Here is a 20,404-nt window from a genome sequence, read left to right on the forward strand (position 1 = left end):
GCGTAGCCTGGGAGTTGGGAGCTCTGTACTCTGGACAGGGTGAAATGCTTTGCGTGCCATACCTAGTCAGATAGGGGGTGATGGTTTGTGCTGACTTCCCTTATCTTAAAAGGCGGGGGAGAGCGACAGCGCTCTATGATATGGAGCCCTTTTCCTGCAGCACCTCTTATCTCTAACCTTGTACACCCAAGTTCCAACTCCAAACTGTGCCTTCTGTTGTCACCTCAAGGTCCACATTAAGATTCCAGCCCTGTGTGTGGCAGAGCAAGAATAGGAGAGCCTGTTGCTTGATGCGAGTCACTTCCCGTGGGTCAGCACTCCCACCGTATCTGCCGCAGGAGCCCAGGGAAACCAGAAATCCTTTTCTGTGCAGTTCTTACCCCCAATCATAGAAGTTTCTTTGCCCTTTTTCCTGCTGGATAGGGTCACAGAGGCTGGCCAGGATACGGGTTTTGTGCAGCCCTCTCCCTAGTAGCTCCCTCGGACTTTTTCACTCAGTGTTTTATGCCATGTAAACATTTTATGCAATTCACAGCATTCCTAGGGCCTGGCCTTACGTGATTTATGACCTCTGATCAGCTTTCAGCCTAAGGCGCTGAGACCAGCTAAACGATTGCAGTCTCCCATCTGCTCGCCTGATCCCCAAGGACACCGAACAGCCACACTTTTACACTGTTCAGAGCCTCTGTTTCCTTTCCACAGAAGTAAGTCACGCTGAGCGTGCAGTGCCGTCATGCAAAGGGACGTCACGTTGTCCCGTAGCTTGGTTTGGTGTTTTAGCACTGATTACGGACGGCAAAAATTTAGGATGGATTAAACAGAAAGACTGGCAGCTCTGGGCAGGGTGGATTCTGCTCTGTGGGGAAAGATATGGCTTCCTCTGCCTGGGCCAGAATGAGGGTGTGGGGAGAAATCGAACGTTGCCTTTTGCCTCGTTAAGCAGAATATGATCAGAGCAGCAATGTGCTGCTGGTATAGATCATTATACCGAGAATTAGGGAAGCAAACACTGCAGGAAACCTTTGGGAAACGTCAGTTGCGAGAGTGAAAATGAGAAATGCCATCATTCCTGCCAGGGCAGAGGGCGACCCCCAGGCTCTGCCCCGGGGTGGGCCCCTTGCACCTCCGGTTTTCCTGTCAGAAAGCGAAACGCTCCTTTCTGGCTGGATGTGACCCGTTAATTCTGCTGTGAATTGTGTTTAATCGTGTGTCGTTGTGTGGAGCGGTACCAGAGCAACGCCGCCGCCAGCCCGCTCGCAGGCTTGCGGGGCCCGGCGCTCTCGCCGCCGCAGGGGCCGGGGCCGGGGCCGGGGCCGGGAGGCGGCCCGGGGAGTGCCGGGGCCGGACAGCAGCACCTCCCCGCCGGCCCCCGCGCGGCGCCGCCATTTTGTGCCCAGCTCCCCGCTGCCCCCAGCCCGCCACACTCTATGCAAATTAACCCCCAGCCCCGCCATCGGAATCATCATCTACCCCATCTACCCCAGGCGCCTTCCCCGCCGCGCGCGGAATATGCAAACGAGCCTACGGACGCCGTGTTGTGATTGGCTGTGTCTTCCCCTTCGCCACCCCCCACGCCCCCTCCTTCGGCCTACGCTCGTCGGTGCCGTCACCCGGATGCGGCCGCTGCAGTACTCCCATTGGCTCCCGCGCACGCAAAGCTCCGGCCCCGCCCGTTGCGCAGCGGTGGGCGGTTGAGGTGGGGGGGACGAAAGCGCATGAAGGTTCGAGAATACCGGCAGGCCGGTGGGCACGCCCCCTTCCTGCCTACGTCACGGCGGGCGCGGGTTCCGGCTCACGGCCATTGGCTGGAAGGGAGGGGGAATACGCGCGGTGATTGGCTGGACCGGAGAGAAGGGGCGGGCGCTTCTGGAAGGTTCTGCGGCGATATTTAAAGGCGGCGGGACGGGCGCCCACCGGTCTCATTCAGCAGCAGCTTTTCGCCGTAGCCGTCCTTCTTTGTGCGGGTCCGGGCTTGGGCCTCGGCCTTTCTGTGCCGCTCAGGTAACGGGGCCCTCCGCGGGGAGGGGGAAGGGAGTGGGAGTGGGGGTGGGGGTCGGGGGCGGCCTGTGCCCGAGGGGCTCCGGTGCTGGGGTGGGGGGGGCATCGCGTGAGGGCGATCGGGTGGGGCTTGGGGGTTGCGTTGTGGGGGGTTGGGGGGCGGCCTTTGGTCGCTGCCCCGGCGGGTTTTTCTCCTTTCGGTGGGCGCTGTTGCCCCTTTTGTCCCCTCCTAAGTCGGCCTTCACGGCGATTTGTTGCTGTCCCTCTTCTTGTGTGGCTCAAACGGCCCGGGGCGGCGGGGAGGAGGGCGGGGGAGACCCGGAGCCCAGGTTCCCTCCCGGCGGGAACGACCGGGGAGGGTGTGGGAGAGGCGGAGCTGTGCCCGCGGGGCGGAGGAGCCCGCCGGGGTTTACGGTCCCCGGGCCGGGTGGGGACGGAGCGGGCTCTCCGGAGCGCCCCGCGGTGGTTGGGGGCGGGCCCCCGGGCGTGGGTGGGCGGCTGTGGGGCTGGGGCCGTGCCAGCCCGCCCGGAGCGGGGGGAAGCCGGGACCATGCTTTGCGGCACCTAAAATGTCCGCCCCCCGCCACGTGGTGCGGGCGGGGAGGTGCGTGACGGGAGGTGTAGTCCCGCGCCGCGTGGGCCACCCAGCGGCCGAGCTCTTAAATGCATTAACGCGCTGGAGAGCGGCCGCCGGCAAAGCGTGGGGTGACAGCAGCGAGACACGCTAGCCCGAGTTGAATTTCACAGTGCAATGTTCATTTCTTTCCCTCTCAGACAAGATGTCGAAGGGACCAGCTGTCGGAATCGATCTTGGCACCACCTATTCCTGTGTTGGCGTGTTCCAACACGGGAAGGTGGAAATCATTGCCAATGATCAGGGTAACCGGACCACGCCGAGCTACGTCGCCTTCACGGATACAGAGAGGCTGATCGGCGATGCTGCAAAGAACCAAGTCGCAATGAATCCAACCAATACAGTTTTTGGTAAGGCTGTAAGGTTGATGTACTTCATGTACAGAAGCTTAGCATGGTGATGCTACGTGTTCTCTGCTTACAAGAATGACTCACTGATAACGGGGTTAAAGCTTCCTCTTGAAAATTAACTCCTAATTTGTTTTTAGTGTGAGTAATAAAACTGCATTACTAATAATTAAGCTTTTACTATGTACTGGGAAAGTACATGGCTTAGTTTAAACCCTTGAATCGCTGCAGGTTGTTCTTGGCAGTTAGTGTTAAGTGGGCTTGACTAAGTGTCTCGGTCTAATTCCTAGACTGCACTGTTGGTTTATGGAGCAGCAGCTGTAGCATGGCTGTGGTGGCTGCGAGGTGATACAGTGAGTCTGTGCATATCCGAGAGGTGGAACTTGGTGCCTGCAGCTGGGTCTTGACGAGGCAGTAATAATTCGATCTTCAGTATAGCATTCTAGGGTTTTATGTATTGTTTTTAAGGGAGAACATCACGTTCTTTGTGAATGAACATATTTAATATGGCCATTATTATTTTCCAGATGCAAAGCGGTTGATTGGGCGTAGATTTGATGATTCAGTTGTCCAGTCTGATATGAAGCACTGGCCATTCACTGTGGTGAACGATGCTGGCAGACCAAAAGTCCAGGTGGAGTACAAAGGCGAGACAAAGAGTTTCTACCCAGAAGAAATTTCTTCCATGGTTTTAACCAAAATGAAGGAAATTGCAGAAGCATATCTTGGGAAGGTGAGGTTTAGGACTCAAGTGAAATGTAATCAATAATTCTGTACATGAGACTAGCTAACATATGTAACTGACTGTTTTTGCTTGCCTTTTTCGTAGACTGTTACTAATGCTGTCGTGACTGTACCAGCCTATTTCAATGACTCTCAGCGTCAGGCTACAAAAGATGCTGGAACCATTGCAGGGCTCAACGTGCTGCGAATTATCAACGAGCCGACAGCTGCTGCCATAGCCTATGGTCTGGACAAAAAGGTATGCTATGGAGTGGCTGCGCTCCCTGGTGTCCAACTAGTAAAGCTGCTAAACTAGCAGTAGAAAATGAACTGCATTATGAAAATTGATCTCTCCTTGCAGGTTGGTGCTGAAAGGAACGTTCTTATCTTTGACCTTGGAGGTGGCACCTTTGATGTGTCAATTCTGACTATTGAAGATGGCATCTTTGAGGTGAAATCCACTGCAGGTGACACTCACTTGGGTGGAGAAGACTTCGACAACCGCATGGTCAACCACTTCATCGCTGAATTCAAGCGCAAGCACAAGAAAGACATCACTGAGAACAAGAGAGCAGTCCGCCGCCTCCGCACCGCATGCGAGCGTGCAAAGCGTACTCTGTCATCTAGCACGCAGGCCAGTATTGAAATTGACTCTCTCTATGAGGGTATTGACTTCTACACGTCCATTACCAGAGCTCGCTTTGAAGAGCTGAACGCCGACCTGTTCCGCGGCACCCTGGATCCTGTGGAAAAGGCCCTGCGGGATGCCAAGCTCGACAAATCGCAGATCCATGACATTGTGCTGGTTGGTGGGTCGACTCGTATCCCAAAGATTCAGAAGCTGCTGCAGGACTTCTTCAACGGCAAAGAGCTGAACAAGAGCATCAACCCTGATGAAGCTGTGGCTTATGGTGCAGGTAATGATAAAAATTCACACAAACTGTGCTAAAACTGCTGGGCGTTGGTGTTAGGGAACTGGGTGCTGCCTGAGCTGGAGTCTCAGCATTATTGGTGTAGGCCCTAGGTCTCCCACCTGAATCAGTAAGGCTACCCAAGCAGTGAGGAGCTTACCCTGACTTGCAATGATGAATCAGGTTCCAAAGCCATTCGTAGTTTCCACCAGAAGTCTACTAATGATGGCCAAAAAACCTTCCTTGGATGTCTGAGCGAGGCATGGGCTTAACTGTGGTGTGCATCTTAACTGTGTATCTGTTGCAGGCCTCCTAATGGTTTTCTCTTCCCCAGCTGTTCAGGCTGCTATTCTCTCTGGAGACAAGTCTGAGAACGTACAGGATCTGCTGCTGCTGGATGTGACTCCCCTGTCCCTTGGTATTGAGACGGCTGGAGGTGTCATGACAGTGCTGATCAAGCGGAACACCACCATCCCCACCAAGCAGACGCAGACATTCACTACTTACTCGGACAACCAGCCTGGCGTGCTGATCCAGGTAGGCGAGCGGCGCTGGGGGAAACTGATGTGCTCAATAACTGTAAGGCCCTGCCCAGCGCTTCAGTGATTGATACTTGAAGTTTCTTAGGCCAGAGGTCTTGCCCATGCTGTTGGTAAGGGGTGCTAATAAATAGGCGGTTGCTGTGATGAAAGTGATTCCAAAGCCATTCGTAGTTTCCACCAGAAGTCGAAAGACTTGTGTTGGTCCAAGTACCTTCCTTGGATGTCTGAGCGACCATGTCACTTCAGGATAACAACTTGTTATGATTTATTAATGTGTGGTCAAATTTGACTTAATTTGCTGGCTCTTCTTACTAGGTTTATGAAGGAGAGCGTGCTATGACTAAGGACAACAACTTGCTTGGCAAGTTTGAGCTGACTGGTATTCCCCCTGCTCCCAGAGGCGTACCTCAGATCGAAGTAACCTTCGATATCGATGCCAACGGCATCCTGAACGTGTCTGCTGTGGATAAGAGCACGGGCAAGGAGAACAAGATCACAATCACAAATGACAAGGGTAAGGATTGCACGTTTCTGAGGGTGGAACAGTGGTTACCTGCTTAAGTTCGGCTTGCTAGGCTCTGCTTTGTTGTGATCGACACTTGGCTATAAAGTGTGTGCAGTGGGCCTTTGTTTTAGTGCAGTAATCCGTGAGCTTCTAAGAAGGCCCGTGGAGTGGCTGAAGATGCAGGCACCTGGTAGTCATGGGCCTGCCTGCCCAAAAGTGTTGATTTTGTAGTGTGGGGGGCTGTCAGTAACTTCAGTGGATGATAATGAGAACTGATGCGAAATCTGTTCTGCAGGCCGGCTGAGCAAGGAAGACATTGAGCGGATGGTTCAGGAAGCTGAGAAATACAAAGCAGAAGATGAGAAGCAGCGTGATAAAGTATCCTCTAAGAACTCCCTGGAGTCTTACGCATTCAACATGAAAGCTACAGTTGAAGATGAGAAGCTCCAGGGCAAGATCTCCGATGAAGACAAGCAGAAAATCCTGGACAAATGCAATGAAATCATCAACTGGCTGGACAAGAATCAGGTATGTCACATTCCGTGTTTGGTCAGTGTTACTTCTAGTCTCTGAGCTACAAAGAAAGCTCAAGAGGATGGAGGAGAACTACTGGTTGCTGTGATGAAAGTGATTCCAAAGCCATTCGTAGTTTCCACCAGAAGTCGAAAGACTTGTGTTGGTCCAAGTACCTTCCTTGGATGTCTGAGCGACCACAGCTTGCAAGTGTATGGCTTTCAGTTCCTCTTAATTGAGACTGGCTGGCTTGCAAGTACGATCCTCTCTAACCTTAGCAAGGTCCTCTTGCTCTGGGAGCACTGTAAGCTTTAGCAGTGATTAAGGGAGTTGTAAATTGGTCTAGTTCCAACAAAACCAACCTACCAAACAAATGCTCTTGTGTCTAACCCAGTGCAAGTCTGACTTGGGGCTGAAGACAGCCTAAAACCAAGCCCAGGCTCTGGAATACATAAGCCATGTAGTGCCAGTGAACTGTGTTGTGCTCGCTTAGTGGGAGCAGCGGGTACTGAGCTGTTGCCCTTTTTCAGACGGCTGAGAAGGAGGAGTTTGAGCACCAGCAGAAGGAGCTGGAGAAGGTGTGCAACCCCATCATCACCAAGCTGTACCAGAGCGCGGGAGGCATGCCTGGCGGCATGCCCGGAGGGATGCCTGGCGGATTCCCTGGTGGTGGAGCTCCTCCGTCTGGCGGAGCTTCTTCTGGACCAACCATCGAGGAGGTGGACTAAAGCCCTGGAGAGATGCATTCCACTAGCAGTTAGTATTGGGGGGCCCCCGGGTGGGGGTTAGATTGAAGGACCCAAACCTGTAGGCACATCTGGGTATATTCTGCCAGATCAAAACTCCATAACTGAGCTGCTGTAAAAATAAAAAATTTCTGGGCATTTAAAATACTTGAATATGTGCACAGGGGGGGAGAGATGAATATACCATTGCACTTTACAGTACTGTATACAAGTGGAAATGCAATTTGTGTCCTAAGGAATAAAAACTATTTAATGGGCATCACAATCTCTCTGTCTCTGCTTCTTTCTGACTGGGCTGGTGTGGAAAACAAAAGTGAACGTAAACCTAATGGTCAATGAAGATCTCTATATACTAGCTGAGCTGTAACCCACAAGGGTTAGTGCTGGCTCCAGCTGAAGGAGCCTTGAGAAGAGAGGTTTCCTGTTGGAAACTGCCTCATGTTCTGTTAGAGCTGTAGCCAGCTGTCATGTTCAGCCTTGTGCTTTGGAGGACAGGTGACACAGGAGCCTTGCTTTCAGAGGCAGCATAGGCTAAGCTTACAGTCCAGTTTTTAGTGTAGTGGAGGATTACAGCAGCCACCATCACAGCAAAGGTGTTCCCTGTGCAATGTATGCAGCGTATCTAAAAAAAAAAGGGGGTAATTAAAGCTGAGTCTAGTATATTCTTCAGAGAAGAGCTCCCAGAGCTAGTTACATTTAACCTGTGGCAGGAAAGAGCATCTTCAAAAATAACAAATGGATAATCCCCCTCTGGCCCTGGCAGCATTTATCCCCTCCTGGGAAGGTGAATTCAGAGGTGGTTGTGTAGAGAAGTCACTGCTGGGTGGGAGGTGGCTTTGGGCAGCCACCTCTGCAGTACTGCTAGCGTTGCATAATAGTGCATATATTAGCACATGTATGTAACATGTTACATACAGCACCAGCAGTACTGCTCCCAGGGAAGCCTGGCATACTGGAATGGCAAGTTTAAATTGTGGCCACAGTCCGTAAAATCATCTCTGCAATCAGCTATCTGGTTGAAAGCAACTGGGAGCAACCACCCAGTCCAACTGCCTGGCCAGGTTAAAGCCAGTCATTAAGGGCACAGTCCAAATGCTTCATGAGCACTGACAGGTTTGGGGGGGCACCATTCTCCTGGAAGCCCCTCCAGGGTTTGACCATCCTCTTGGTGAAGAAATGCCTCCTCATGCCCAGCCTGGCCTTCCCCTGAGGCAGCTCAGAGCCGCTGCCATGCATCCTGTCGCTGGATCCCAGGGAGAAGCGACCAGCACCTCCCTCACCCAATCCCCTCAACGAAGCTGCTCCTCGGCCTCCTTTTCTCCAAACCAGGCAAGCCCCACGTCCTCAGCCGCCCCCACAGGCCGTGCCTTCCAGCAGTGTTCCCCTCTGGAGGCATCCAAGCACCTTCGCATCCCTTTTGAGTTGTAGCGCCCAGAACTGCACACAGTACTCAAGGCGAGGCCGCACCAGAAAATTAATTCAAATATTGAACAGAAGTGGCCCGAGGACGGAGCCCTGAGCAGCGCCGCTGGTGAGGGGTCGCCAGCCAGGTGTTGCCCGTTCACTGCAATCCCTCGAGCCCTGCCGTGTGGCCAGCTCTTCACTAGGGCACCGTGTACCTGCTCATCCCACAGCTGGGCAACTCCTCCAGAAGGAACACCATGAGGGGCGGCATCAAAAACCTTTCTAAAAATCCAGAAAACCCACATCCGTTGCCTTCCCCTCAGCCGCGAGGCGAGTGTCGTGGTTGAGGCCTCACCGGCAGCTCGGCCCCACGGAGCCCCCGGTGGGACGGGGGAGACAATCAGAAGGGTGAAAGAGATAAAGACAGGTAAAGTAAAGCCTGCATGTGTAAGCACAGCAAAACAAGGAATTCGGCGTTCTGCCATCTCCAGGAAAACCGGGCTCCCTCACGCCTAACGGTGACCTGGGAGGGCAAACGCCAGCTCTCTGACCGCGTGTGCGTCCCCACCGTCGTGTCCCCCCGACTTCTTCCCCCAGCTGTTATTGCTGAGCACGACATTACGTGGGCTGGGCCATCCCTTGGGGTGGTTGGGGTCAGCTGTCCCTTCCCAGTTCCCTGTGCCCCCCAGCCCGCTTGCTGGGGGGAGGAGGAGCAGGAAGGGCCTGGGCTCTGCATAAGCACTGCTCAGCAATAACTATCACGTCCCTTTTTCATCTCAAACCCCAAGCGCAGCCTGTACAAGCCCCTCTGAAGAAATCAAACTCTATCCCAGCCAAAGCCAGCACAGCGGGTGAGCAGGGCAGCGACCGTCCCCTGCGACCCCCGTGCTGTCTGTGCCTGCTGATTGCAATGTCATTTGCGTTGCCAGGAGGATAATATAATTTACTAATACTGCCTGAGGAATAACTGAAACCTTAATTCCAGCACTTTCTCACAAAATTGGGGGGGGGGGGGGGGGGGGGCACCATGCTCTCGCGCTGGCACGGCACTGCATCTCCGCCGGGGGCTGGCGCAGCCTGCCGGCGCTCGGCCATCAGGTGGCAGCACCTGACCGCGGCACGGCGAACAGGAGCCTTTTTTGGTCCCGTCCCCACCCCCTGCCCCCTTTTTTTGAATTAAATCCCCCCCCAAATATTTATGGCATTTAATTTTGTCTGTCGCAGCATCGCCCGTTAAGTGTGCAATGCCTTTATTGCCATAGGGGACACTAAATGAAAATGCTAATTGGAGAGCGGTGTTCTAGGGTATTTTAGAAACAGTGGCTTAAGCCAGCACAGTTTTTAATGGCAGGCATTCCTGGGGGTTGTCAGAGCTATGATTTAAAGTTACCAGTCCTGTCAGGCTAAGGGATGAGGTTGCACAGTGCAATTACGACAAGCAGAGGTACCGGCTGAGGGTCAGGCCACGGGGGATGTGAGACTGAGCAGGGGAGAGGAGGGGCTGCTTCTTGCCGACACTTGCACGACAGCGTAGGCAGTTTTAGTGAAGTAAATGAATGAAAACAGTGTCAAACTTGTGAGTTTTTTCGTTCAGAACAGCAAAGAAGCCTGAGGACTTGTGTGCAAAATAGGGGAACTGGTTCTTGAAGTTCTTTTTTCTTTTCTTTAAAAACTTGAATTCAATTTTTTCTCTGTTAAAAAACTTAAATTCAAGATTTTTCTTTTTCTGTTACAAGTGTTTCTCAATTAAGCGCAGATTGGTTAATAGGCTGGAATCCTCCACACCCCTACCTGGTGAGGCTAATGTCAAGGGCAACCACCTGCGGCCATCATGTTTCTCTGCTGCTGCCCTGGGTGCAAGAACAGAGGCAAAGGAACAAATGCAGGTAAATCTACACAATTTTATTTCCTGCATCTTTTGAGAATATTGTTTTCTTCTGAAGCGGCAGGGTACTCAGCTTTATTCGCTTTACTGGTGAGGAAGGTGTGTCTCTGTAGGGGCAAACAGAAGTGTGCTGCATCTGACAGGGACAGCAGAGCTCTGCAGGAGGCAAACTCCCCGTTCAGGTTCCCAGCTTTCCTAACTAGCAAGTTTTCCAGCAAGGCAGCTATTGCAATGGCTTGATCTGGGGCCGCTCAGCTCCTGTGCCTGTGATAACACCTATTTCTTTCTTGTAAGATCTGCCCAGTTATTCCCTTCCTCTAAGGGCTATGAAGGAGCTGGCCATGTGATTCACGTCCTTTGGTTACTGCCTTACTGCAAAGGGCCAAATTAATTCATAGTTTATTTAGGGGGGCCTCAGAAGCTGCCGGGGTTTCATCTCCATGGAAAGGCTCACGCAGGTTGCTTTTCCCAAAGCCGTCGTGTTGCCTTAGCCCCATAACAGCAACATTGTAAAGGAAAGACCATTCGTTTTGAATTTAGCATTGCAGCTTCCCACTGGAGCCTCAGTGGTGAGCAGAGGGCCTTTTCCAAGTCTCTCTGCTTGGTATTGAAATGCTGGGGGAATAGTCCTGCACGGTTCCATACTGAAGTGCGGGGGTCTGAAATGCTGGTGTCCGGGGGCAGCCTCTCCCTGCAGCTACTCTCAAATGCTTTAGAGGCTAAGGAATAGTCAGTGGAGTAAAGTCCAGCTAAACTGAGATCTATCAGTGACCAGTGTTGTCTGTCTTGGAGGCAAGCACAAAAAATGTCTTGGTAAATAGGCTTAAGGGAGGGTTTTTACTTGATACTTCACCAGAGGAGGCTGAATTTGCTGCTGGTAACACAATGTGCTGCATAGCCCATTCTCAAGGCAGGAATTAGCTCAGGTGTTTGTTTTACAAGCCTGCTTGGACTCTGGTGACTGCTTTCTGGGTGTCTTCACCAAGGTGAATTACATCTCTTTTCCTTTTCAAAGTTTTGGTGTCTGTTTTCAGAGATGAAGGGTGCTGTGGCTGTTTTGTAGAACAGGCAAGGAATGTGTTGCTGGCTTGCCCCTGTAAAAGCTTCTGCTTTGGGGTATTACCAAATTTCTCCGTGTATATATGTGTGAGAAGGAGAGACAGAGTGCATTTATTTTTTGATAGAACTGGGATAGAGGTATGCAGCCCAGGTTTGGACTTGAAGGAGGTTCCTGCTGGAGTCAGTGACCCAGCTGGGGGAGCGCTGCATTCTTGCTAACTGGTGGGAAGCCGTAGCTGGGGTAGAGTCAGGCCGATTCTCTAAGCAGCCGCGTCAGCTCTGTTCAAGCACCTAATTCAGCTTGTTGGAAAACCACAGCCTAAGGGTTACACTGTGAGTCAGGGAACAGAGGTAAGAAAAAAGCTCTGGGTTCCTTGCACAGATTTATTATAAAACATTAAGTACTCTGCTATTGATGCAGGGAAACCTGTGTTTGTTCTGGGAGTCAGACCCAGTTTATTTCCTACACATATTGCAAAATGCAAAGAAAGGGACATTTGAAGAAGCTTACACACTTTCTAGAAGACGAAAGCATATTTTTTGGGGGGGTTAAATGCTCATGTTTTGCCAGCAAATCCAGTTTTATAATCTGCAGTAGCCTTAAGAGTAGTTAACCACGCTGCACTTGACTTTCCTACCTTGGAGAAGAAGGAACCCCTTAACCCACAACAACTGCAAAGGTGCTGTTAACTCTTTCAGATAATCCTTAGGAGCACACACACACACACAAAATAATTATAAAAACAGCTCAGAAAAAGTGAGACCTGGGTGTTCAGTGGTGGGTGGCAACAGCTGGTTGTAATGAAAGGGCATGAATCAAAGCTGTGGTTTGAAATGGGCAGCATAGAAGGGCTTGGTGTAAAGGCAAAGTGCAGCTAAACCAGGGGCCAAGCAGCCTGCTCGCTGCTGAGCCTCAGTACTTGTCTCCTCTCTCTGGTCAAGTGCCTGTTTTTTCATCGCAGGATTGACTCTGTGGCTGTTTTGTTCAGGCTGAAAGCCAGGAGCGCTTGCTGGAGGAGGTAGTCAATGCAGAGGTCCTGGGGCCTTCAAAAAGCAAGCATTAATAGGAGGTTAGCTGTCTTTGAGCTGTGCACCCAAGTCTGCCCCGAATAAAGGCTTTTGCTAGCCGCCAGGCTGCAAAGCCAGGGCTGCCCAGCGCCTTTGGGGTGCCTGGCCAGGAGCGGGGTGGAGGTCCCCAGGCGTGCGGGTAGCCGGCAGCGGCCGTCCGGGCTGTCTGGCACACGGGATGGAGGGCTGGCCGCTCAGGTGGGATCCCCCGGGTCCTGCCGTGCCAAGGGCTGCATAGCCCACACTCCCTGTGCAGAGCAGTGTCTGAGCAGCGGCTGCGGGCGAGCTCGTGGGGTCCCCCAGTTCCTGCCCCTGCTTTCTGGGGGTCAGCCCGGAGCCCTGCAGTGGGACGGGCTGCTCTGCCACTGCTTGCCCCGCTCTTCCTCAGATCGGTCGGTGCCTTCGGTTTTCAAGCCCCTTTCCACTAGCTCTGAAGGACAATACAACCTGTGGCAGAGGGATACAAAGACATACCCGTTATGGGCTGGCTTATGGGCTTTGGCAGAAAATAAAGCAAAACTCTGGCCATATCCACCTGCGTTCCATGTATCGCGTGGGATTCTTTGACATTTAAAAGCGGCAACACAGCGCCTAAGGATGGCACCTGGGAGCAAGGTACATACAGTCACCTGATCTGCAATCTCTGCCCAGTCACTGGATTTATTAGCAGCCCTGCCTTAGTTAGCAGGCAAATGGGTACTCCTCAGCCCTCCCTCTCCCCTCGTGCTTCTTCTGCTCTTATTCCTCTATCCCACATCATCATCCCTTTTCTGTCGATTTTCCAACAATGCCTAATTCTATTATTTTGAATGATTTCCCTCCGGGTGGTAGTTTATTTCTGTCATCAAATCTCTGATGAAATCTTTAGACATGAAATATTTAGCCCGATACCAACAAATCGCACATAGTGTTAACGTGTCACAAGCTGCCTGGAGACAGCATTAGGCTGTAATTTGAAAGCGAGTGAAGTGATAATGCCATGCGCACTGCTTTTGTGAGCATGCATTAATGCATCTTTTGCCAGGGCTGGTCATTGACAGCAGATCGACTCTCACTAATAGTATGCGGGAGGGTGGCAAAATTGGGGGTGATGCAGAAAATAAAGCATATTGACCAGCCAACTGCAGCGCCTCAGTAGCCTTTAATCTATTATTGCCCTTGATGGGGATGTTTTAATGCAACTTTACTGTCAATCGCATTTATAGCCACACACTCTGCCTGCTGGGGAGCACTGTGAAAATGGCAGAACTTGGATCATGCTGTTGCTTAGAGCTCATAGTTATTGATTGTGACCGGGCTCAGGAGTCTGGGTTATAATTATTTCATTAAACCATTTAATGGTTATCAAATATGAGCCCTTCTACCATTCCATTTAGGAAATGCAGCAAGCTTTAAGTTTTATTGCTAATCCATGTTGATCTTATTTTTTCTTAAACTGTCCAATGCTCCCAAGTGGTCGCTCTTCCCCTGCCAAGGCTCTCTGTGTATTGATCCCAGGAGAGCCGCTCTCAGCGACACTGGCCTCTCACATGGCACAGAGAGACGGGATTTATACACAAGTGAGCCTGCGTTAACAGATCATCCCGAATAATAACTGGACACCCTGGTGTCCTCTCTGACCTGTTTTTGCCATGGCAGGGTCACTCCTGGTTTGCTGGCAGGGAAGCTAGAAAATACTGTCAGCCCTGCCTGGGGGGAGAAGACTCTCAATCTCTTCCTTTATGGAAGACATTCCGTGCCTCAGTTTCCCTCTGCCTCAGTTTCCCATTTGGCCAATGGAGTTACTTGCTTTTTTTCACTCATTTGGGGTTTAGGGATGAAATAGGCTGATTATTATGACCAAAATCCTCCCCTTATGCAAAGACAGGCTGTTCATGCCTCTAAAGGAGGGAGGAAATTCTCCTTCCAAAGTGTTCTTGAATTTTTTCATGAGAATGAAAACAATTACATGGCTTTTATCATATAACCAGAGCACGGCTGCATCCCACTTGGTCCTAAATGTTTGAGGCAGCCTTAAAAGTATGATAGGCAAAACACAGTCTGTCGCTGCATCTCTGACACTGAGCATTTGCCTCTCTCCCTGGGTGTGTTTCCGTAATGTGGCAGCTTAAAGCACCTTGTACTGGTGTAACGGGATTGCACAGGGTCACGGCAGAGACAATGTGTTTTTGGGGAGCTGCTTTCAGTTCCTGAACATCTAGAGGTGCAAGAGCTGTTGCTGGCACTATCTTTGTGGGCTTTGGGCTTGTTTTTCTATTAAAGTGGGCCAAGTCCTCTGAATTCCTTTTAATTTCACTTTTCCTCTGAGTGGCAGATTAAACCAGGGTTTAATTCCTGTAACTGAAAAGCCCCATAGGAATCAAAGGAACTGTAGAAATCCCAGGGACTCTCATCAGCTGCCCCAGGGCACACTCCTGCCCTCTCTGACACCCAAGGGCCTTTCGAAAATCACACAGGCCTCATGATTCAAGGGTGGAAAAGCTGGGTGAACCCAGTCTAGAGGGATAGGGAGGCTTTGAGGAAGTATCTTGGTATGCATTTGTATTCCGGATCCATTGAAATCCTGTATTCGTTGGCACCTTTTCATTAAAACCCTGGATGCTCTGGAAAAGCTATATCTTAATTTGAAGAAACCGATTCCTTTTTTCTGTGGGCAGGCGATAGAGTTTCTGCAGAGTCCTTTATCAGTATTCTGTGCTGCCTTCTGGCAGCTGCTCATTTTATGTTGCCTCAACCTATGCTGACCTCATTTTCTGTCACAGAGCAGTGAAGGATTTAGTAAAAATTAGTTATATTAGTAGCTCCCGATACAGCCAGTTTATTTGTGATATGACAAATATTTCAGCCATTAGGATCTTTCCATCTCTTAGCAGCTTAAATGCACTCACTTATATTCCAAATCACTGCTTAATTTAAAAGCCTATTTGTCTAGATTGTTCCAGGCATGAAAAAAAATGCGGAACACTTACCCTTTCAAATAGGCCTGTAGCACAACCGGAGTTGTGCCTGTGATTGGATCTCCTGCTCCATAACTTTACACTCAGCGAAGCCACAGACTAATCACTTAGTGCACAGCAGAAGCACATCAATTCCACAGAGGAAGGGTGGGCGCGACGCCGAAGATGCGGAGGCTGGATTGCTGCCTTCTCCCCTCCGTGCAGTGATTCACCGGCTGTGCCTCAGTTTCCCCACCTGCCCTGCTGGGATGTGGAAGGCAGTTGCCGGCTTTCTGGAGCTGCTCAGTCGCCCAGCAGTTTGGGAATACTCTGTGTGCAAGTGCAAGAAAGCCACTGCAGGGTTAGGGGAGGGCAGGAGGGCTACAAAGCTGGCAGATGTGCTGCTTTGATACTCTGGGGGGGGATTTCATGTTTCCTGTGACCCAAACACTTCTGCAAAGTAGATAAACTCGTGGCAATGCCTAATATCTTCAGTCTTGCTGGCCTCTTTTCTCAGTCCTACAGTTCAGGGAGGGGAAGGCAGAACCTCAGGGAAGATGCTGGGATGCCCCATCCCAGCTGCTGTTCCTCGAACTCCTCCTACCCTTCAGCCAGGCCATTCCTCCAGGCTTTTTTCCACAGCCAGGAGGCCTGGATGATGCTTTTAGAGACTGACACATTTTTATTTGTTTGAGATAACATCAGGACTTAACTGCGGGGTTGCTTTAAGGAATGCGCTGGCTCTGGCAAAGACCCCAGTGAAATCTCAGGAGCTGCTGACGCTCCTGCTGCGCGAAGGTGGCCAGCTCTGCTGGGCAAGCTGGGCTGCTGGGGAGCAAACCCATGCTGCTCTCCCTGTGCTGAGTGTCTGCCTGGCCAGTGAAAGTCATTACAGGACCAGAGTTTTCTCTGCCAGCTCCTTCCGCAGGTACAAGAGCAGGTTTCTGCCCGCGTACTGCCGTCGCCTTCCTCCACTGAGTGGCCTCCAGCCCTGTGCTGGTTCCTCTGTTGGTCTCTAATGGGCACGTTGAAATTCATGAGCTGTAGCTGTTTAAAGCTAGCAAAAGGGAGTGCTGTCAAAGACTTAGCTGATTTTGTTGGAGGGATGAGCTTTTGTTTAACTGGCTGTGAAGAGTCCACAGGTAGGTTGTGTGATGCATTTGCTGCTGTTTCTGGCACCCCTGTTTTACCCTCCCTGCAGGTCTGCAAACCTTCCTCCCCCTCCAGGAGCTCCCCGCCTGCCCCTGGATCTCAGATGTCCCTGTCTGGATTAGAAACACTAGGCATTGCCTTCTGACTTTTAGGACATGAGACTCAAAGACTGAAGTTTATTTGCGAGTTGGAAAGGATCCACAGGTTAACCCAGCTAACATCTGCCTGCAGGGCTCCATAGAGGGAGCCAATTCCAAGCCTTTACCCGGGGACCATGTGTTATTCCTTCCCCTGGTTTTCCCTAGCCTCCTCCCATTTAGGAAGCTGCTGTTTCTGGATCACACCTTGCAGCTTTGCAGGGCAGATAGTGCTAGATTTCATGAAGTACAGAGCAATGGGAAGCAAAGTAATTCGCCAGCTCCAAAAGGCAATTGCTGAAAGTGTCATTTGCTTTTGAAGGAAGGTTTTCTTGCTCGTGGCATTAGTCCCTTGGGCTTGCAGCCATTGCCTGCTGCTGATAATCCTGCAGAGCATCCTTTATGGTTGAGAAGAAGTCAGAACAGGAATTTAAAAGTAAAATCCTGTCACATGCAATTACTGCTTTTGGTTGTGTCAGCTGGGATGTTTGAGATCTTCTCTAAAGGTAAACTATCTCTAAAAATATATTGTATTTTATAGTAGGTTATGGCAGAGGATTCTGACTAAAAATAGTTATCCTAAGGTAACCTGGTCTTGATAAATTCTCCTGCACCTTTCACAGTTAAGGAGTTATGATGGAGACATATTTAATTGCTAGAAAAAACACACAAAACCAGAGCAAACTGTAATTCTTGCTTAGTTTCACTATTCAACTTGCAAGACTCTAGGAGTTCGAATGCTGATGGAAGTGTATCGATTTTCCCCTATATTGAATGCTTCCAAAAAAAAATCTCAACAAAAAAACCCAACCCACCTCCCGTGATGCAAGTCCCATGGTTCCAATTAAAATCACCTGTTAACTTAAAAAGGTCTCTTTTTAAAAAGGGTTTAAAAGATTTTCATTTAATTGATTCAATGTAAAATGCCCTTTACAATTACCACTATAAACTACTTGTTTCCCACTGAGTAAGACCCAATTTGAGATGTTTATCAAGACTTTGCACTCTTTCCACTCTTCATACTGAGTTCTTAAATTCCTTATTGACAGCTTGCATCTGTCAGCAATGGATATTTTTAGTTTGTTGCAAGAAAGCTTTTAAAAGGTTGTAATGGCTTGATTTTGCCTCTGCGGTCTCAGGCAATAAATCAGCTCTGAATGGCCTCGTAAGTGTGGCAGCACTGGGTGCCCTTTATTCCAGAACAGTAAAATGACATGATTTAACAAATTTCTTCTTTCCTTCCTCTGAGTAATTCCACACAGGCAGTGCTGTTCAGTGCAAAGGTCCCACCCCGCGTTCTTCTTTACTTTTTTTGTGTCTTACAATAAACTTCTTCACAACTAATAAACGTTGTGACACTGGTTTCTGCTGAAGTCTCTGTGGCTTTGATTGTGGGGCTGGTATAGAGCTTTGTCCTCAAAAGACTGACACCAACAACCCCCCCGATTTAACTGAGATGAGTGTGTTTTGATTAGAAGACAGCAATTCATTATTTGAACACATTTGCACTGTGCGTACAGATGATGGACACTTTTTCAGCTGGGTGAGGCGGGCAGAATAGCACTGGGTTTGCAGCGCACAGGGTACATACATGTCCCCTTATTGTATTTTAGCTCTCAAAGTCTATCAGGGGAGAATTTATCCATCCAGAAAGCCACCACATTGCGTGCCTGTGAGCTGGATGGTTTTACAGGCAAGTCATCCCACACTGCCCCGTATTCTGAGAAGGGGACCCAGACCCCAAAGCTCATCCTTTGACATAAGGCAGAAAGGCCACAGAAATTAGCCAGCCACCCAGGGAGGAGGAGCAACTGATGGAGAAGAGAAAGAAAAGGCTTGTAATAAAGGATTCAGAAGTCAAAGCCCACCTTGTTTGGTGTTTTGAGGAGGCAAGGGAGCCTTCGTCTGGGGAAAGGCAGTTTTCCCATTTAGTTGAAGACTTGCAGTGCTTTGAGAAATCAAGTCATTCCTGTAACCACAGCTCTCTGGGCCTGTGAGATACTAACGTTTTAGCCATAAACCCCTCCTACTTTTCAGTTTTTACACCATGGGACCCTTTGAGCCCTCAGGTTTCTTGCAGAGACAGGCACCAGGGAAGGGTCTTTCTGCAGAGCTGAGCTGGGGCTATCGAGCTCAGCTGTGCTGCCTGTCTCTAGGTAGCAGCTGGCAACTGGATTTTTCCCCAGAAAAACCAACAGCTCCTCTGGGCTTGCAAGTCATTTGGGCACCAACAGCAAAGAGATTTTTCTCCTTTGCAGACATCATGGATTGAATTTAGCAAATACCAGTCCTGCTTCTGAGGGGCGCTTTAAATTCACAGCCTTCACACTGAAGCTGAGCCCGCAAAGCTGCTGTTCCTCAGCCCCGGGGTGCCAAACCCTCGCCCTGCCCACCCTGTAGCATGCATCCCGGGGTGCAGGGGCATGGAGATGCATCTGCCCTGGCTCTTCAAAGCGCAGCCAGGAGAGGTTGTTTTTTTTTTTTCTCGGTAAACCCATTTGTGTCTCTGTTAAAGCAGGCACTCTCAGCCAAAGGAAAACCCTTCCATTCAGCACCATGAGTGCTTGGAACTTGCACATCTTTCCCCCTGCATATAACAGCCTGGCAGCCAAGGTACAACCACATCTCCCCTCCGCAAAACGGGGGCTGGCAGTTCATGCCATTTACTCTGGCTGGATTTCAGCCTTTTCCCACCACTTCGGGGGTATTTGGATCTAGCTTTTTCTGCCCAAATATTATTCTGAGTTAGTGTGTGGATGTGAGGTGTCTCTCTTTTTTTTTTTTTATTATCCCCTTGGAACAGAAAAAAAAAAAAGCTGAAATAATATATTATCAGCTTGAGGGAGCTGCAGGTAGACACACAGCAGTGCCTGAGCTCTGCTCTCCTTAGTCTGACACTGCTTTAAGGAAAGAGTGGATTAAAAACAGGGTAAAAGCTAGAAAACCTGAAGCTGGCCCTGCTCTGAAATATTTGCCCATGTCCAGCTACACACCTGAACCACCCTCTATCGCCTTTGGAGTACAGGAATGAGTATGTGAGTTTGCCCGGGGTGTGCCATCCTTTCCTGACCCAGCCTGCCCGTTTCCAACCCGAGGATGAAGGCGAACGCTTGCTACGTACATCGGGAGCAGGAAGAAACCTGCTGGCCGCTGCACGGAGAGTGGAGCAGCCCGGAGCAGCTGTAAGCACCGTATTTTTCCTCTCCTCTGGCCCGGCTGTGCATTTTTTTGGCTCACCTGGCAGGGCGGCAGCTCGCTGTCGGTTGCAGTGCGGGCTCACCCTTGCTGCGGATAACCGGAGGACTGAGGGGGTGCCAGGCAAAGCGGGGTGAAGCAGGAATCCTGTGTGGGTGATGCCTCAACCCCCTGAAACACTTGCCTATCTCCTTTCTAACGGTGGGGAAACTGAGGCACGAGCGATTTTTTTCGCCCCTAAATGCAAGCAGTGACTTTCTAAGGCTCTGAGAGCGGGTCAGCCAGAAGCGCAGGTATTGATCTGAGGTCAAACCCTGCCTCTTCTCTCTCCTCCAGAAAGGCCACGTTTGTGCTGCTTAGCAGTAATGCGCAATTTCTCTTTAATAAAATACGCTTAGAGTCACCTAGCGTGCTAAAACCTGGCCCAGCTCTCTAACCTAGGTTTGCTGCTAATACGAAAGCCTCATGAATTACCCCAATTACAGTTTCGCAAACAGAGAATTTGTTTCCACACTTTCAATCAAAACTCTAGCCGGACTGGGGACAGAGAAGATGTTAGCTTACAGCCCCCGCTGCAGACGTGCTAATTACAGCCCACAACAGGTTAAAGTGTCCAGCACAAAGGTGATAAGTATGGGTGTAATTATGG

At 50.4% G+C, this 20,404-nt stretch overlaps 1 protein-coding gene and 3 non-coding genes across 4 annotated transcripts; all 4 read left to right on the forward strand.

Moving 5' to 3' along the window:
- The first annotated feature begins 1,848 nt into the window (after positions 1 to 1,848).
- HSPA8 (heat shock protein family A (Hsp70) member 8) lies at positions 1,849 to 7,184 on the forward strand. The gene is made up of 9 exons (XM_064470734.1): positions 1,849 to 2,001; positions 2,773 to 2,982; positions 3,507 to 3,712; positions 3,809 to 3,961; positions 4,064 to 4,619; positions 4,948 to 5,150; positions 5,471 to 5,669; positions 5,956 to 6,188; positions 6,704 to 7,184. Exons 2-9 carry the CDS (start codon positions 2,778 to 2,780, stop codon positions 6,899 to 6,901), a joined length of 1,953 nt encoding a protein of 650 aa, XP_064326804.1. The 5' UTR covers positions 1,849 to 2,001; positions 2,773 to 2,777; the 3' UTR covers positions 6,902 to 7,184.
- On the forward strand, positions 4,780 to 4,872 carry LOC135316722 (small nucleolar RNA SNORD14). Its single transcript, XR_010375985.1, has one exon. It is a non-coding gene; the product is annotated as a small nucleolar RNA SNORD14 (small nucleolar RNA).
- LOC135316720 (small nucleolar RNA SNORD14) lies at positions 5,291 to 5,387 on the forward strand. The gene has a single exon (XR_010375983.1). It is a non-coding gene; the product is annotated as a small nucleolar RNA SNORD14 (small nucleolar RNA).
- On the forward strand, positions 6,274 to 6,370 carry LOC135316721 (small nucleolar RNA SNORD14). The gene has a single exon (XR_010375984.1). It is a non-coding gene; the product is annotated as a small nucleolar RNA SNORD14 (small nucleolar RNA).
- Positions 7,185 to 20,404: the final 13,220 nt, after the last annotated feature.

The sequence above is a fragment of the Phalacrocorax carbo genome, chromosome 21 (genome assembly GCF_963921805.1).
Source record: "Phalacrocorax carbo chromosome 21, bPhaCar2.1, whole genome shotgun sequence".
NCBI lineage: Eukaryota > Metazoa > Chordata > Aves > Suliformes > Phalacrocoracidae > Phalacrocorax > Phalacrocorax carbo.

Excerpts from the sequence above, each read along its gene's own strand:
- HSPA8 (XM_064470734.1), top strand. The coding sequence starts at position 2,778 with ATGTCGAAGGGACCAGCTGTCGGAATCGATCTTGGCACCACCTATTCC. Across the intron at positions 3,713-3,808 it reads CAGAAGCATATCTTGGGAAG|ACTGTTACTAATGCTGTCGT; the intron begins GTGAGGTTTAGG and ends CCTTTTTCGTAG. Across the intron at positions 3,962-4,063 it reads CCTATGGTCTGGACAAAAAG|GTTGGTGCTGAAAGGAACGT; the intron begins GTATGCTATGGA and ends CTCTCCTTGCAG.